The 17,441-nt window shown below is 41.4% G+C and overlaps 1 protein-coding gene across 1 annotated transcript in view; it reads left to right on the forward strand.

Annotated features, from left to right (window-relative positions):
* The window catches only part of RGS22 (regulator of G protein signaling 22), an 88,760-nt gene extending 72,351 nt beyond the window's left edge, over nucleotides 1-16,409 (forward strand). Inside the window, exons 18-23 of the mRNA XM_059672848.1 lie at nucleotides 1,473-1,634; nucleotides 6,308-6,487; nucleotides 10,373-10,531; nucleotides 14,000-14,098; nucleotides 15,986-16,079; nucleotides 16,195-16,409. Of these exons, the coding sequence (XP_059528831.1) occupies nucleotides 1,473-1,634; nucleotides 6,308-6,487; nucleotides 10,373-10,531; nucleotides 14,000-14,098; nucleotides 15,986-16,079; nucleotides 16,195-16,388 (888 nt within the window). The 3' untranslated portion in view covers nucleotides 16,389-16,409. The remainder of the gene's footprint in view (nucleotides 1-1,472; nucleotides 1,635-6,307; nucleotides 6,488-10,372; nucleotides 10,532-13,999; nucleotides 14,099-15,985; nucleotides 16,080-16,194) is intronic.
* Nucleotides 16,410-17,441: the final 1,032 nt, after the last annotated feature.

Genomic DNA, 17,441 nt, shown 5'->3' on the forward strand with positions numbered 1-17,441 from the left:
GACTGCCTGGAGTTGCCTTCAGTTTTCAGTTTCCAATTCAGATGTCGTCCTGAAGGCCCTTCTCAGTAACGCTTTTACTTCTCCAGGCAGAACTAGTTACCCCTTCCTTCGTGTTTCCGCAGCACTTTTTACATAACTCTCTCAAGCCTCATTTTGATGGTCACATAGAATGAAACAGTCTATAAAACTTATTTTATGCATGATCAGTAATGGCTATTTACCATGTGTTTTGTTTGTTACTATAATTCCTAGGCCCACCTAAAACATTGACTTTGGAATGATGCATGGTTGTAGGCTAAACTCGGATTTGGGGAACTTCAATAAATGTATCCAGTAAAAAAAAAAAAATATATATATATATATATATATATATTCAGTAAATTCATTAAAATGTGGTTTTTTTTTGGTCATCTAAGAGTCTAACGAGAGATGAATATGTGATCTAAATGGTCAAAGTAAAAGAAGTAGACATCTTAAAACTGTGAAGATATGAAATAAGTAATACCTTTAGGCTTTAATAAAACACCAGGGCTCCTTCAGGCTTTTTTGTTATGTAAAGTGCATCCTCAGTCAGAGGAAGTCTGTTATTAAAAATAATGTCTTAATAATTATTTCTTCTTGTTAATTCTTAATCACAATTTGTTATTAAAATAATATATAGATAATTCACCAAAATATATGATCTTTCCAGGGTAGAATTACAGTGAAGCACCACAGTGAATTTCCTATTTAAATTAATAGAATTAATTGGTAGATATTTTTGGAAAAATTTGAAAAAATATCTTTTTTTTTTTAAATATATTTTATTGATTTTTTACAGAGAGGAAGGGAGAGAGATAGAGAGCTAGAAACATCGATGAGAGAGAAACATCGACCAGCTGCCTCCTGCACACCCCCCACTGGGGATGTGCTCGCAACCCACATACATGCCCTTGACCGGAATCGAACCTGGGACCCTTGAGTCCGCAGGCCGACGCTCTATCCACTGAGCCAAACCGGTTTCGGCGAAAAAATATCTTAAATGTTCAACTGCTTTTACTTTTGAAAAGGTAGGAGAATTAATATGTAACAATATGTGAAACCATAAAATAAACAATAATATAACAATGCATAATCATAACATCATGATTATTTTGTCCCATTTTAAGCACAGAACTCATACTAGCACTAAAGTGCAGTTTTCAGCATCGTCTCAAACTGTCATAATTAACATTCTTAAACAGTGTAGTCATATGCTCTAAATCAACCAGTCATTTCTTTTTCCCTCTACCCCTTAACAAAATGATGCCATAAAAATGTAAAGGAGACAAAGGCGAGAGGATCAGAGGGAGGAAGTTCCCAAATTCTATTGTATCCAGGCCATCAATTTCAACAGTCAAAGGAAAGGAGATAGAACGTGGTGATTTTCAGTCTAATGACTTTGTTTACATTTCAGAACGCAGCTAATTTTCTGTTCTCTCTGATTTGGGCAGCCTGTGGAGAGTAAATGGATATCTTCATCTTCTGAAATCATTGCTTTCCGTAAAGCATTATTGAATCCAGTTACTGCAAATCAATTTCAACGGTTCGTGGCTCTAAAAGGAGATTTATTGGAAAATGGGGTGCTCTTTTGGCAAGAAGTACAGAAATATAAGGTATCTTATTGGGAGTGGGAGAAAACCACCTTTTTCTGAGGAGGGGATGCATTAACATTGATTCTGAACTGGAACATGATGGAGAATATATCCCAATTTTGCCACCTTCATACAAATATGAGAATATTGAGGTGTTTATATTTCTATTTTAGATACATTATTATTGTACAATGAAGAGTGAGAGTGAGCCCTAAATGATTGTATAGGTTCTTAAAGGTAGTCCCATATATGATCTAAGGAGAAACTTTTTGAAAAGTCTCAACTATATTTTTGCATATCACTTATCTATAAAAGTACTATATACATCTTTCCCTGAAGGTGTCCATATTCAGTACTTCAACCAAGACTTCTTTATAAGAATTCCCAACCATATTTACAGCAAGAGTAATCAAAGATAGTGGATTATAGATAAATAAACCAACAGAGATGAGAGAAGCTTTCCTGTTAGAAAATGGCAAGATTCTTTTTTTATTAAACTTTTTTTTAATGTATTTTTATTGATTTCAGAGAGGAAGGGAGAGAGAAAGAGAGAGAGAGAGAAACATCAATGATGAGAGAGAATCATTGCTCGGCTGCCTCCTGCACGCCCTCCTCTGGGGATCGAGCCCACAACCCAGGCATGTGCCCTTGACCAGAATCGAACCTGGGACCCTTCAGTCCACAGGCCGACGCTCCATCCACTGAGCCAAACCAGCCAGGGTAAATGGTAAGATTCTTAACAAAATAAATGTGAGCCCAGCCAGTGTGGCTCAATGGCTGAGCGTCGACCCATGAACCAGGAGTTAATGGTTCAAGTTACAAGGGCAGGGCACATGCCCAGGTTACAGGCTTGGTCCCCAGTAGGGGTCATGCAGGAAGCAGCCGATCAGTGATGTTTCTATCTCCTCTCACTTCTCTGAAATCAGTAAAAATGTTTTTAAAAATCTTTTTTTAAAAAAGTGAAAAAACAAGTGCTTAGTTTCAAAAAGCAGTTTATTTTCAGGTTTAAGTGTTTAATAAAATCATATAGAATCTTTGCATTGAAAAGGGGGAGAGGGCTTTGTATGTTATACAGTCCAGACTTGGATACAGGAATGTTGTCTAGAAATACCTAAGAGTAGGCATGCAGCCACCGCTTAAACACTCCCAGGGGTAGCAGGTTCATTCCCACTATAAAAGGAGGGAGTAAAAATAAAACTAGAATTTAAGAGGATAATGCTTTCAAATGACATATAAATATGTATTATGTAGCATGAATACTCTACTCCATATATATTCTGTATAGTTAGTAGTTGCTCAATAAAATCTATTTCTAAACTTTCTCCAACATACCACGAAATTGTTTTCCATGCTTTTCTGCTAACAACAGTTTTTGTATTATTCACAGCTTAGAAATTTTCTCAGGAAAAAAAATGTTTTAGAGATAAGTTTTTTCAAAATTTGTCATGAGATAAGTAATATTAAAATATTTTTTTGAGAATTAGAAAGGAGGTGGTTTGTTTTCCAAAATAGGCAATTATGTATGGGTAGAAGTATCTTCAAGCTAATATGAATCTGAGTAAGCCCAACCTTGTTAAGACAAGAGGTGATGAGATAAACCTTCCAAAATAAGTATTTAAAAAAACATAGTCTCATACATAGTCAACCCTTAATTTTGTGACTATTCCTTCTTCAAGGCTGCCCTTGGTCTTCATTTAGGTATGTTTTCTGTATCATAGGATGGAGGACGTATAATAGTAAGTAGCTATTAAAAATCATGCTATAGGAGTGAATTTGTTCATTCAGTAAGCATTTCTTAAGTATGTAATCTACTAGCCATGATGCTAGACTGTAGGGATAAAAAAGGTGAATATGACACATTGCCCTCTGTAGGAAGGGAGACGTCTGTGAAAATCCACAGTATTGATTATGACTTATGCTCTAACTAGGTGTTCCCACAGAGGAGGGAATGAGGCAGGGAAGGTGGTAGGTCAGGGAAGTGTCCGTAGATGAAATAATACTAGGATTGGGTCTTGAGGGAATTTGCCAGGTAGAAAGCATTCCACCTAGCAAAGTCCTACTGAGCTCACTTTTATATGGTTTACCCTTACTGTTTGCTCTCTGCCAGATAGTGTCTTAATGCTTTTCATGTCATAACTAATTTAATCACCATAAGAATCCTATGAGCCCTGGCCAGGTGGCTCAGTTGATTGGAGTGTCATCCCATAACACCAAAAACGTTGTGGGTTCAATTCCCTGTCACGGCACATACCTAGGTTTCAGGTTGGATCACCAGTTGAGGCGTGTGGGGGAGGCAGCTGATTGATGTTTTTCTCTCACATGGATTTTTTTTCACTCTCTCCCTCTCCTCCCTCCCTCCTTCTCTCCCTCCCTCCCTCCCTCCTTCTCTCCCTCCCTCCCTCCCTCCCTCCCTCCCTCCCTCCCTTCTTCTCCCTCTAAAATCAATTAAAAATCCTCAGGTCATGATTTTTTTTTAAGTGAATACTGCTAATCTCCATTAAAAAAAAGAAAGAAAGAAAGAAAAAGAATCCTATGAGGCCAGAGCTGTTATTCTCACTATTTTACGGGTGAAGAAGCTAAGGCACAGAAAAGTTAAGAAACTCCTGACATCATACAGCTAATTAAGTGGTAGAGCTGGAATTTGAATCAAGGCATTCTGTTGCTAAAACTCATGCTCTTATTCACTAAGTTATACTCCCTCCCAGTGATGACTGTAGTAATATGCAAAGAGATGGCTACAGTGACCTTAATCAAATTGTTCTGAATTGTGAAAAATTAGAACGAACCCAAATATTCAGCAACAGGACATTGGTTACTTAGTTATGATACAATAGAATACTCTGCAGCCATTAAAAATGTGCTGTAGGAGAATAATCAATGATGGGAAAGATACTTATTTTATTGATTTTTTTTTAAAAAAACCCAGCTACTAGAAAACAGTATGATTTCATCTAAAGTGTGTCTCCATAGAGAAAAGACTGGACGCAGATGTTCATGCAATAGATACTTATTGAGCACCTACCGAGGGCCATGCTAAGTCCTGAGGAGTCAGCTGTGACCAACACAGTCTTCCCTCTCAGACAGGTGGCAGACATGGCTATCACAGCAGCGTGCTTAGTGCAATGGTGGGAGAAGCACAGGTTAGCAAGTGCCTACGGTGGACATCTCCCCTGGGCGGAGGGAGCCACAGTAAGCTCATTAGGGGAGGTGTGCTTACCCAGAGACTTTTATGACAGGTAAACGTTCACTAGGCCAATGGTATAGTAGAAAGAGCAATTAGGAAAAAAATCAGTTTTCATTGTCTAAATACTCTCCCTTCATCTCAAAATTAAACTTCAATTTTTTTTTTATTTCATAAACCTCATATTTTATACTTCCAAACCAGGCTTACCAAATAATTATTATGATAATCTCACTAGTAATGGCAAAAAATACATTTTTGGTAATATGCCAAGCGTGGTATAAATAGGCATTTTTGGAAGGGATACTAAATTGAGTAAAAAAAATGCTAACCATTGTCTCAATGTAACATAACAAGCTTTCTTCACATGTAACTTATGCCAAACTGTATGTGAAGTTTTATATGGCAAGCACTAGAATTTTCTTTAATAGTATCCATAAGACATGTTATTACAATGTCCATCATACAGTGAGTACTTAATAAATGTTGGCTCATTTCTGCCCTAGAATTACTTCCAAATATGTGTACTTTCTAGTGATTTAGAGAACAATGTCTTTGACAGACAAATGCCATAATTCAAGCTAAGCTACCTCTTTATTTTTTAAAAAAATGATAGCCCTACATCTGTGACATAAAACTAGGTCTTTTAAATGCATGATCACTATTTTTAAGTTCTTTAGCAATGAAGAGGATAAGGTAATAGGTTAATTGAAAAACTATAGATGCCTACTGACACACCTGTCACCACCAGCACGTAGCTTATGTAGCTGGCCTTTTTGAGCCCAAATCCCCGTGCTGTAGAAGCAGTTATGGCTGAGAAAGCTTTTGTAACCACCTGTCAGTTGAGTTGGGTGCCTGTTCTCAGTGCTCTCCTGGAACGCTGTGTATGCTTTTATCGTAGCACTTACCAACTACCTCAAATTGGAGTAACGTTGCCATGCTTCTCCTCCAGTAGAAATTGGCCTTTTAAAGGCCAGGTACTGTAAGTGGGGCTCAGCTCGGTGTCTGGCATATAGCAGGTACTCAACATAAATTTGCCAAGTAAGTCGAAGTTGACACTAGATCTGTTCCTTTGCATAGGAGAAAGGATTAAAATGAAACCTATATTTACGTAAGGTATATCCATCAAAGACTTAGGTCCCTCAAAGCCAAGAGAAATAAAAGCTATGATATTTTAAGATAGCCTTCGCATGTCCCAGTACCCTCTTGACCTGAAGTTAAAATGTATATATGAGGCCTTGTCCGAATACATCAAGGTTGCCGGTTTGGTCTTCAGTCAGGGCATGTACAAGAAGCAACTAATGAATGCATAAATAAGTGAAACAACAAATCAGTGCTTCTCTCTCTCTCTCTCTCTCTCTCTCTCTCTCTCTCTCTCTGCCTTCCTCTTTCTCTCTCTCAAAATCAATTTTTAAAAAAGTATATATTAGCTGAAAGACATATTGGCACAACTCTATAAAGTGTTCTAATAATCCGTTAATCATATATTGTCCTATCTATCCCCCTTGTCCAGGACTTGTGCCACTCTCATTGTGATGAGTCTATCATCCACAGGAAGGTCATGACTATTATCAACTGCTTTATTAACTCCAGCATTCCACCAGCTTTACAAATAGACATCCCAATGGAGCAAGCCCAGAAGATTATTGAACACAGGAAGGAGTTAGGACCATATGTATTCAGAGAGGCACAGGTAAGCGATCGGGGCATGTGGCTAAAGCATACTTTTAAGTAGATTGACAACCTAGGTGTTCTCGTAAAGCTTTTTGCATTATTCATATTTGGCAGGGCTTCAATCATCCTAATGCTGGGATTGATCCTAGGTAATGAAAAAGCATCTTTTCATATGCCACAGAACGTAAGAAACTAGCAATTGACTATCTTGTTGTTGATTCTGCACAACAAATAAAATTATTAAATACTACACTTAGACTTTGCATGGTTACCATTTTTTGTTTCTAATGTAGAAAACAAGCTAAGCCCTCCTTCCTTTCCCACCATTCCTATTCCCTTTTAAAATATCCGCTACCACAAAAATGTGTGGCATATGTGTGTCCCAAGATCTGTGTATTTTTAAAGATTGGCATATTCACGTCGCTCATAAAATAAGTGAGAGGAGATTTAAGTACCCGACCAACATAAAGTACACAAGCTCATGAAAGGAAAGTCATGCCTGTTAACCTGCTCACATTACTTCTTCTTAAGATAAATAATAGAAAACAGCGATTTGATGAACATAATTTATTTGCATTTTGAAAAGCCTTTTACCGATGTTGTTCCTGAAAAATGATTAAGAAAAATAAATTATAATAGAGGTAATAGGGAAGGCCATGTCATGACTTAAGTGACATGAAACAGAGATTTGGGGTATGATTGCCCTTGAGCATGGAAAGAGGCCATTACTCCTTCACATGCATTTGTGAGCCAGCTGTGCTCTAAGTCCTCCAAGGGACTGAAAGTGGACTCACAGTCCAAATTGTGCATTAAAATAGGCGAAAATATCGAGGAATGATTGAGGATGTGCTGGAGAGAAACAGAGAAAATGTGGTGCCAGAATCGTGGCGTCTGTGAACGAAGGGATCTGAGAGATCACGCAGCCGGGCCCGGGCCTGCCGATAACCAGGCCCCGCGCCCGGCCGCCCGATGCATCAGAGGCCTTGAGCCGGGCGGGGAGGCCTGGGCTGCGCACGCCAGTCGGTTCCCACGGTGTCCAGGGGAGCCTCTCGTTTACGCCTTCTACCCAATTTCCGAAAAGGAGTCCCCGGCCCGTAAGCGAATATTCATTTAGGGGCCTTACCCCACCAACTCCTCCTGTGTCTCCTCAGAAAGCTCAGAGAATGGTCAGAGGCCTGGGCACCGTCTCCACGCCCCCCTTGCCTCCATGCCCTGGCTGCCAGATCTTCATTCCCTGAAATGTATCCCTCTGTCTCCCTGTTCTCTGTCATTCTGCCTACTTCTCTCCAACGTCATGTGGCTGCCTCAGCCCCACCTGCCAAGTCTCACAGCGATGACCCCAGGCCCCCGCCTCCGGGCTCTCTCGAAACCATTTAACTCCCTGCAGACAGAGCCGTCTTTTTCAAAAAGTCCACCTGGTCATGTCACTTCTCTGCTCTCAGTTACAGTTGCTCCCCATGGTCTCCAGAGGGGAGACCGCGCGCCTTCCTACGTGTCTCCAACCACACCTCTGACCGCTTATCTCCCAGTCTCACCTCATGGTCCTGTCGGCGGCCTAATTCTCTTCCCTCCTGAGCGCTGGGCTCACCCTCTTCTCCTCCGTGCGCTGTGATGCTGTCCGGTACTTGTCCCTGTCAGAACACTTGTTCCACAGAATTGAAAAGGACCGTTCCCATGCCTGACTTTCCCATCAGATGGGGAGGTGGTTGAGGGCAGGGCCTGTTTCCCAGTTTCCTTTGCGTCCTGAACACCTGGCACAGAGGCAACACCAATAGCATCTTGGAACATGGGAATGAACGATGTGAGAAGAGAGCTATCGCAGCAGAAAGGAGTAAGACCAAGTTGGAAATGCGAGCAAACTTGAGAGAAGGGCTAACTAGTAAATTTACCTGTTTTAGGATGGTTATCAGTGTATCCTCTGCTATCCCCACCTGCATCCCTCATCCCTCAGCCAAAGTCCTTATCACTGGACCTTTTTACTCACACTAAAGCCATTGTCTATCTGCTGGCAGTGAGCAAAATAGCTCCATATTTATTTTTATGTTTTCTGTTTTTGTTTTTAAATATATTTTATTGATTTTTTTACAGAGAGGAAGGGAGAGGAATAGAGAGTTAGAAATATCGATGAGAGAGAAACATTGATCAGCTGCCTCCTGTACACCCCTCACTGGGGTTGTGCCTGCAACTAAGGTACATGCCCTTAACCAGAATTGAACCTGGGACCGTTCAGTCCACAGATCCACACTCCACCCACTGAGCCAGATTGGTTACGGCAGCTCCATATTTATTAAAACAATGTCTTAGCCACAGTTTGGTTATCTTTTAAGGCTATGTAAGTTTCATGAATAACGCGTAAGTTATTAACCTAACATCTTTAATTACGACTTTCAGAAATGGAGCAATTTGGCCCGGCCAGTGTAGCTCAATGGTTGAGTGTCACCCCATGAACCAAGAGGTCACTAGTTCGATTCCCTGTGCAGTCAGGGCACATGTCCAGGTCGCAGGCTCAATCCCCAATAGGGGGCCTGCAGAAGGCAGCGATCAATGTTTCTCTCTCATCCATGTTTCCACCTCTTTATTCCTCTCCCTTCCATTCACTCTAAAAAAAGGGGGGAAAAAAAGCAATTTTATGTCTGCCTTTGAAAGGTTCTGTGTTAATTAGGTGACTTTTACCGAAAGGCCTTCTAGATACATGTAATAGAGAACGACTCAGGTTCTGGAGAGATCCCTAAAAAGCAGGGTCAATAGTTGGTAGATAGGGAAGGGGTATTTAAGTGTAAGAAGTTCACAGGAAAGCTATCATGGCCCCTGAAGAGTGGAGCAGGGGATTATTAAATTAACTACATGGCAGGTAAATGAAAAAAAATTAAAGGCCTGCATTTTATTGAATAGAGTATCTCTGGCTTTTGTGTTCACAATCCCAAGAGGCTAACAGGATTCAGTGACAAATTTTAGAATTACTAATAATATCCACGTGCAGAAAAGAGGAGTCATGAAACATGACTAATTCAGGACTCTGCTGATCACCGCAGCTTTTACTCTCTAAAAAGTCTTCTTTTCCTCGCAAGAGCTGGCTCCAAGCCTAATGGGATGGTTCATTTTCCTCCGGGGCATTAGGGAAAGGCCATTCCTAGCAACAGCATGTTGGGCTTGATCTGATGTGGCAAGTCCTACCTTCTTGGAAGTAATGTCTGCCTCTGGAACTAATGGAAAAACTTGGCAGGGGAGTTTGAGCAACAATTCTTATCTCTATAAATATCACAATTAATCACTTGCTGTGGAGTGTCCTCATAGAAAGCACTTGTCCAGGATACCACTCGGCTTTTTAAATGTTACTTTTCTTGCTCTCACATAAAAGAGAGATTGTATCATTTAAAAGTTACTCAAGATTTATTCTTAGATCTGCAGCTTTGTTTAAGAGCTTTTCCAGAGGTAAATGGTATTTCCTTTCTCTAAAAAGAAAGAAAAGGGGAGAGGGGAGAGGAGTTCCCTTGACGGACTGAATATTTGGAATACTTGCATAAAACAGCAGTGTGTGGCAGATCCGCTAGTATATGCTTTAAAAGAAAACATAAAGTCCTTATTAAAAAAAAAAAGACCTAATGGATTCTTTATTCATACAATCAATTGGTTAGGGAAACATAAAGAATAAAGTGACCTTTAAGTGTATTTTAAGAATTTTTTTTTTTTTAAAGAAAGACTTCTCGTTGGTAGTAAAAAAAAAAATTGATGATAAGCATGTGCCGAGCTAAACTATACCAAGATGTCTGGCGACAATAAGTTGGAGGAAACATGCTGTATATTAAAGATGCAATAGTTAATCCATTATTATGGTGCGTTAGAGTTTAAAACGGTACATTTGTATAACATTGTAACCTGAGACATACTTTGTTTTTTTATACAGATGACAATTTTTGGAGTTCTGTTTAAATTTTGGCCTCAGTTTTGTGAGTTTAGGAAGAACCTAACTGATGAAAAAATTATGAGTGCATTAGAGAGAAGAAAAGAATATCATAGGCAGAAAAAGAGGTCGACAATCGCAGAAGAGGAAAGAATTACGAAGGTGAGACCAGACTCATTTTGGGTTTAGTCAGACGTATAAAAACCATTTGTAGAGACACTTGGGCCAGCGAAAAATCCAGCAAAGTGACAGAAGACAAACTTCAGGGACCATTAAGCCTTTAGTTAGAGGTTTCAGACTTGGTTTTGAGTTCCTTAAAATTCATCTCCAATGTCGCCTTTTCTATGGGAAGGCTTCCTTGGTAGTCTCCTGGGCAACTTAAGAACTCACGTCCCCTGTAGTCACTTGTAGGAACCTCGCTTGGGAAGCACGTTATATGGTCTTATGAGTAAGTTTTTGCATTTGTTGTCCTCACTGGACTGAGATTCTTAAGGATAGTATCTGTCTTACTCATCTGTGTCTCATAAGCACTTACACCAGTGTCTCGCACACATGCAGTTATTAACAATTGTTTACTAAATGAATGGGTGAATGAATGAACAAATAGTATGTACTGAGGGCAGCACTTTAGAATTATAATTACAGACGTATACATTGATGGTGAAATTTGTAAATATGAACCACAAATTGTTCAGCCTGCCTATTTGTCAGTTAATCTGTCCGCTCACCCATCTGCCCATCTTTCTTTCTATTTCTCTATTTGAATTGAAGAGGGATAACTGCTCCCCAATAATGTATTTTATCTTATTTATAAGCTTATGCCTACTCTATTCTATATATATATAAAATATATATACACACACATACACACACACACACATACACACACACATACACATACACACACATACTCACACATACACACACACACATACACACATACACACACACACACACACACACACACACACACACACACACACACACATACTAGAAGCCCGTTGCATGAAGATTCGCACAATAGGCCTGCCTTCCCCTGGTTGCCAGCACCGGTTTTCCTCTGAAACATGGTACCCAGGCCTTTGTTCTGGCCGCAGTGAGGCTTGGCTTCTTCAGTCTTCAGTCTTCAGTCTCCACTCAGGCCGGAGCCTTCGGTCTTCACTCTGCATCTGCATATGCAAATTAACTGTCATCTTTGTTGGGTTAATTTGCATAGTCACTCTAGTCACTCTGATTGGCTGGTGGGCATAACAGAGTGGCACCAATTTGCATGTTTCTCTTTTATTAGTGTAGACTAGAGGCCCGGTGCACAAAAATATGTGCACTCGGGGGGGGGGGGAGGAGGGGTCCCTCAGCCCGGCCTGTGCCCTTTCGCAGCCTGGGACCCCTCGGGAGAAAATGACCTGCTGGCTTAGGCCCGCTCCCGGGTGGCAGAGGGCAGGCCCAATCCCTAGGTGCAGCCCCTGGTCAGGCTCAGAGCAGGGCCGATTGGGGAGTTGGGGCGCCGCCCCCTGTCATGCACAGAGCAGGGCGGATTGGGAGGTTGCGATGCCACCCTCAGTCACGCTCAGGGTAGGGCCGATTGGGTGGTTGGGGCACCGTCCCCTGTCACACTCAAGGCAGGGTCGATGGGGAGGTTGCGGCGCCACCCCCTGTCATGCACAGAGTAGGGCCAATCAGGGGGTTGGGGCTCTGCCTCCTGTCACTCACAGAGTAGGGCTGATAGGGGAGTTGGGGCACTGCCCCCTGTCACAAACAGAGCAGGGCGGATCAGGGGGTTGGGGCGCTGCCCTCTATCACCCACAGAGAAGGGCCAATCAGGATTGGCGCGTCGCCACTGTCACACTCAGGGCAGGGCTGATGGGGAGGTTATGGCTCTACCCCATCACACACAGAGCAGGGCCCGTGGGGTGGGGGTTGGGACGCTGCCTTCTATCACCCACAGAGCAGGGCCGATCAGGGGGTTGGGGCGCCACCACTCTCACACTCAGGACAGGGCTGATGGGGAGGTTATGGCTCTACCCCGTCACACACAGAGCAGGGCCGATCAGGGGGTTGGGGCGCTGCCCCCTGTCACACACAGAGCCACAGGGTGATCATGGGGTTTGGGCGCTCCCCCCTGTCACACTGATCCCGGTACCTTGGAGGCCTCTCGGCTCTGCTGATCCAGGTGCTGGGAGGCATATTACCCTTTTACTATATAGGATAGAGGCCTGGTGCACGGGTTGGGGCTGGCTGGTTTGCCCTGAAGGATGTCCTGGATCAGGGTGGGGGTCCCCACTGGGGTGCCTGGCCAGTCTGGGTGAGGGGCTGAGGGCTGTTTTCAGGCTGGTGAGTGACTGAAGCTCCCAACCGCTCCTTTTTTTCTTTTTTTTTTTAATTCTGGGCCAGCTTTAGCTTTGAGGCTTGGCTCCAGCTCTTAGGCCTCCGCTGCTGAAAGCAGGTTTCTGGCCTTTGTTTATCTTCTGTATTTGAAACAATGTTGTGATCCTGCTGGCTGAAGCCTGATGGACTAAAGCAGGTTTCTGGGGTTTTGTTTAGCTTCTGTATTTGTAACATAGTTCTTAGAGTTGCAGCTCAGAGGCCGGCAGCGGCAGGCAGGGAACGTTGGAGTCCTCCGTCACTGAAGCAAGCAAGCCTCATGTTCACTTTAAGCTGCCTGGCTGCCGGCCGCCATCTTGGCTGGCAGTTAATTTGCATATTGCCCTGATTAGCCAATGGGAAGGGTAGCGGTCGTATGCTAATTACCATGTTTCTCTTTTATTAGATAGGATATATATATATTTATATATATTATTGATTTTTTTTTTTTTAGAGAGAGAGAGGAAGGGAAAAGGATAGAGAGATAGAAACATCAATGAGAGAGAAACATAATTATAGATTAAATCTGTGCATTTCCCTAGTGAGAAATTTAAATGGATAATAATGAAAATGTCTGTAGTTGTTTTTCTTGGATGCTAAAATTTGGGGGTGATTTTTACATTCTACCTCATGATTTCCCTCATTTATTTTTAGTATTTTTATATTAATAGTAGAGGCCCAGTGCACAAAATTCGTGCATGGTGGGGAGGGGGTCCCTCAGCCCAACCTGCACCCTCTCACAATCTGGGACTCCTCAGGGGATGTCCAACTGCCGGTTTAGGCCCAGTCAGAATCGGGCCTAAACAGGCAGTCGGACATCCCTCTTGCAATCTGAGAGGGCTGGCTCCTAACCGTTCGCCCACCTGCCTGATTGCCCCTAACCGCTCACCTGCATGCCTGATCGCCTCTAACTGCCTCTGCCCCTACCCGATGGGGAGCAGCCTTTGCCTCGGCCCTGCTGCCACAGCTTCATCCAGAAGGTGGTCCAGAAGGACGTCCGGGATGATGTCCAGAAGATTGTTCGGCTGTCCGGTCTAATTAGCATATCATGCTGTTATTATTATAGATGAAAGCGATATTATTTTTTAATGTTTTTATATTAATATGAAAGAAAAATAAGGATTATGTCACATTAGTGATATTGACTTGATGAAACCTCAGGTGTGGTGCTCACCACACAGTGTTTTTTCACCAGCTATTATGACTCCTTAACTGTAAGTTTATATTAATTAATCACCCCTTTGGGGGAATAACTTAATATAATCACAGGAAGGATTCAAACAACCTGAACATGTTCCAGTATCTCCTGTGAAACCATCTGATTTGTTCAGTGACCAATCTCTAATCCTGCAAGCATATGGCCGACAGGTAAGCAAGAGAGACGCCACGGGCATCACTTCTGCAGAGCGCTGGGTGGTGGGAAGCAGTCGTTCAGAAACTTTACAGTAGCAGAGGTGTGTTTGCTTGAAAATGAGGCTAAAATTGTAATCATAGAAGAGATGGGAAGGAAATTTCCTTGAGCCTTCAGAGGACATTAAAATGCCAGCTAATCTTGAATAATATAATTAAGAAAAATAACTTCTTGATACATGTGAAGATTTAAGAGGCAGAAATTAAAGTGACTATCTTATCAGAAAAGAGAGAATAGGGCAGATAAAGAAAAAAGTTAAATATATGTAAGTTCCTATATTTTTGGGTTAACAGAGGAAAGATGAATGGCAAATGCTTTGTCTCAATTTTTAAATTATTTGAAGTGATTGTAAAATTGGCCAGTACATGACCATCAACTAATATATATATTTTCATGTATAACTTGTCCATTAACATCACTTCCCTGAAATTTTAGAAGTTTAATTTATGTCCGTTTTGAATGACTTCGATTGAAAGTGATTGCATCTTAAATACTATTAGCTTGGGAATCAATCTTTTTGGTATTCAGCAATGTCAAGTAGGTTCAGCTACCCAGCTAAGATTACTGATAGGCTAGGAAGCTTTTATTGAAAGAAGAGAAATGTCCAGTTTTTTGGAACCATCTAAAAGTGCATGATACTTAACAATGACATGTGGAAGTATATTTATTAGCAAATGACTACTGTTACATTTCAGAAACACAGAGTAAAAATAAAGGGGAAATATGGAATTAGAGATACCAGGCTTCTAATTTTTACTCTGACACTTGCAAGTCAGTATCACGTTGAAGCCTGGAAGAAATGACTTAATCTCCTTTGAGGCTATTTTCTTAGCTGTTCAAAAGAAAAAGATGATGATGATGATGATGATATTGTCATATATCTAAGATTAAGAAACTAAATGCTTTTGGAAACGAAAGGCATTTTTATAAATATAAACTAGAGGCCTGGTGCACAAATTCATGCATGGGTGGGGTCCAGCCAGCTCACCCACATGGGGGCCGATCATGGGCGGGGCCGGCTAGGGGGAGGGGCCATGGCTGGCCAGGGGAAGGGGCCGCAGGCAGTTTGGGGGGGTCAGTTGGGTCCCCGATCAGGCCTGTTGGCCGCTGCAGTGCACATCATAGCGACCAGTCATTGTAGTCATTCTGGTTGTTCTGTCATTCTGGTCACTTGGCTTTTATATATGTTATTATTATTATTATTATTATTTTCATTATTGCTCATTAATGTATAGATGCTGAATTACACTAGGAATTGTTAAAATAATAACACACTGCCATTTAGTATGTGTGGGATGCTCTACACGTGCATTTCTTTCAGATAAATTTTACAAATTGAAGAATTGTAATTAATCCAAAGGCAAAATTACCCCACAAAAAACTTGGATCTTTCCTAAGCACATAAGTTCATAATCAAATTGAATGTATAACGGTGACTGAATAGCTGTCAAGAAATCTATGAAATTTTTGAGAAATTGTTTTACTGAGAAGTAGTGAATCATCCTTCTCACATCCCCACCAGCCTCCCAACCTGAGGCGAGGGAGTTTAACATTTTAAGTCCAGGCTATAGGAGAAAATGCCTTACTCCATCAAAATATTCTTGTTAAAATGGTGTCAGGTAGACTGATAACAGTTTGTGGTGACCCGTTGAAAGGTTAAGTGGTTAAGTTCCACTTGTGAAATGTTATATAATAATAAATTGTGATGTGTGCACATTTTATCGTATGGGTTATACTGCAATAAGATGTTCAAACGAAGGGGCTGATATAAGTTATCATCTTACCTTCAATTTATTCTCTGGGGCAAACATTTCTAAAATTGACTCTGAAAATCATTTTTCTAGCCATCCTGGTGCTACTCGAAGTACATAGAAGCCTTAGAACAGGAAAGGATTCTTCTTAAAGTTCAAGAAGAGATAGAAAAGAAGTTGTTCATGGGTAATTTTTGCTTTTTGCTTACACGTTGTTTGTTATCTTCCATCACAGGTTTATTTTAGAGGACTTTGCTGATGATTGCTTCACTGTTTCCCTTATTTCTCTTATTTTTGTGCAGGTGGACTATCTCTTATAAATGTGAAGCCTACTTCTTCAGGTGCGTCTTTGAAAAAGACCTTATCTTTCCAAAGCAACCAGAGTGAGTTTCCGATGACAGTGTGTGAGGAGGTCTTCAGTTCTTCCTTCCTTCTTGTTAGAGCTCTGCCTTCGTCCTGGCCTTGCCGAATAGAGAGGGCAGGGGGCAAGGACTGACTCCCTCCAACTGATCTGACCCTGAAAGTTAGGAGAATTTCTGTGTGTGTGTGTGTGTGTGTGTGTGTGTGTGTGTGTTCTCTCTCCCCCACCCCTCCCCGCTGAGGAGAAAGGGCACATCTAACATTTCATTCCATTTCCAGAGTGACAGTACGCCTGTGAGGGTATACCCTGGTGCGGATAGGTGCAAGGTAAGTCATAGACTGAGAGTTGATCAGTCGTATCCATGCACCTATAACATACATACTCATGTGCTTTCACAGCTGTATACATGTACACACAAAAAATACATGCACACATGTACATCAAACACACCAAATAAACACACGCATGCCACACACACACACACCACTAACAAATGTATGGGTGGAGCACTTTGCCTCCCTTCTGAATGGTACAATCTGAAAAGGACTTGGAATACAAATGTTAGAGTTTAACGATGCCCCTATAAAGTAGTATGGTAGCATAATGTAGTATACGTGTAACCCATTGACCCAGTACTTGAAGAACCAGTAAAAGGCCCCTTTCTCGTACCTTCTGTCTTGCAGCTGACCTTTTTATTTCTCAAAATCCTTAGTGTCCTGACTCTTGGGCGGGCTTGATGAGCAGGTCTTGATGTTCTGAGCCTGCTCATCTTTTTCCTCTCTGGTTTATCCTAGCCACTGCCCCTTTCTCTCAGTTCCCCTCTCCTTAGGCCAACCTCACATGTAGAATGCGCTGACACATGTTAATGTTTTTATCCTTATCACTACTCTGTGTTAGGTTTCTTGGGTTTTTTTTTGGATTTATGTTTTCTATAGCTACTTATGTTTTCAACCATTTATTTTTCTCTTGCAGGAATTCTTTAAGCCCAATTTAACTGACATGGAAGCTCAAGTGATTTTTTGATGGTCTTCATTAGAGCAAGCCTTCCATCTAAATAAAGTTTGGCTTGTTTTACGCCCACCATTTTAAAATGACAGCTATTCTGCACACAGGACATACAGACTATAAAATTTTTAAAAACGTATTTAGAATAAAGCTACACTCTAGGTTAGACAATCAAAATGTTTA

The sequence above is a fragment of the Myotis daubentonii genome, chromosome 17 (genome assembly GCF_963259705.1).
Source record: "Myotis daubentonii chromosome 17, mMyoDau2.1, whole genome shotgun sequence".
Lineage (NCBI taxonomy): Eukaryota > Metazoa > Chordata > Mammalia > Chiroptera > Vespertilionidae > Myotis > Myotis daubentonii.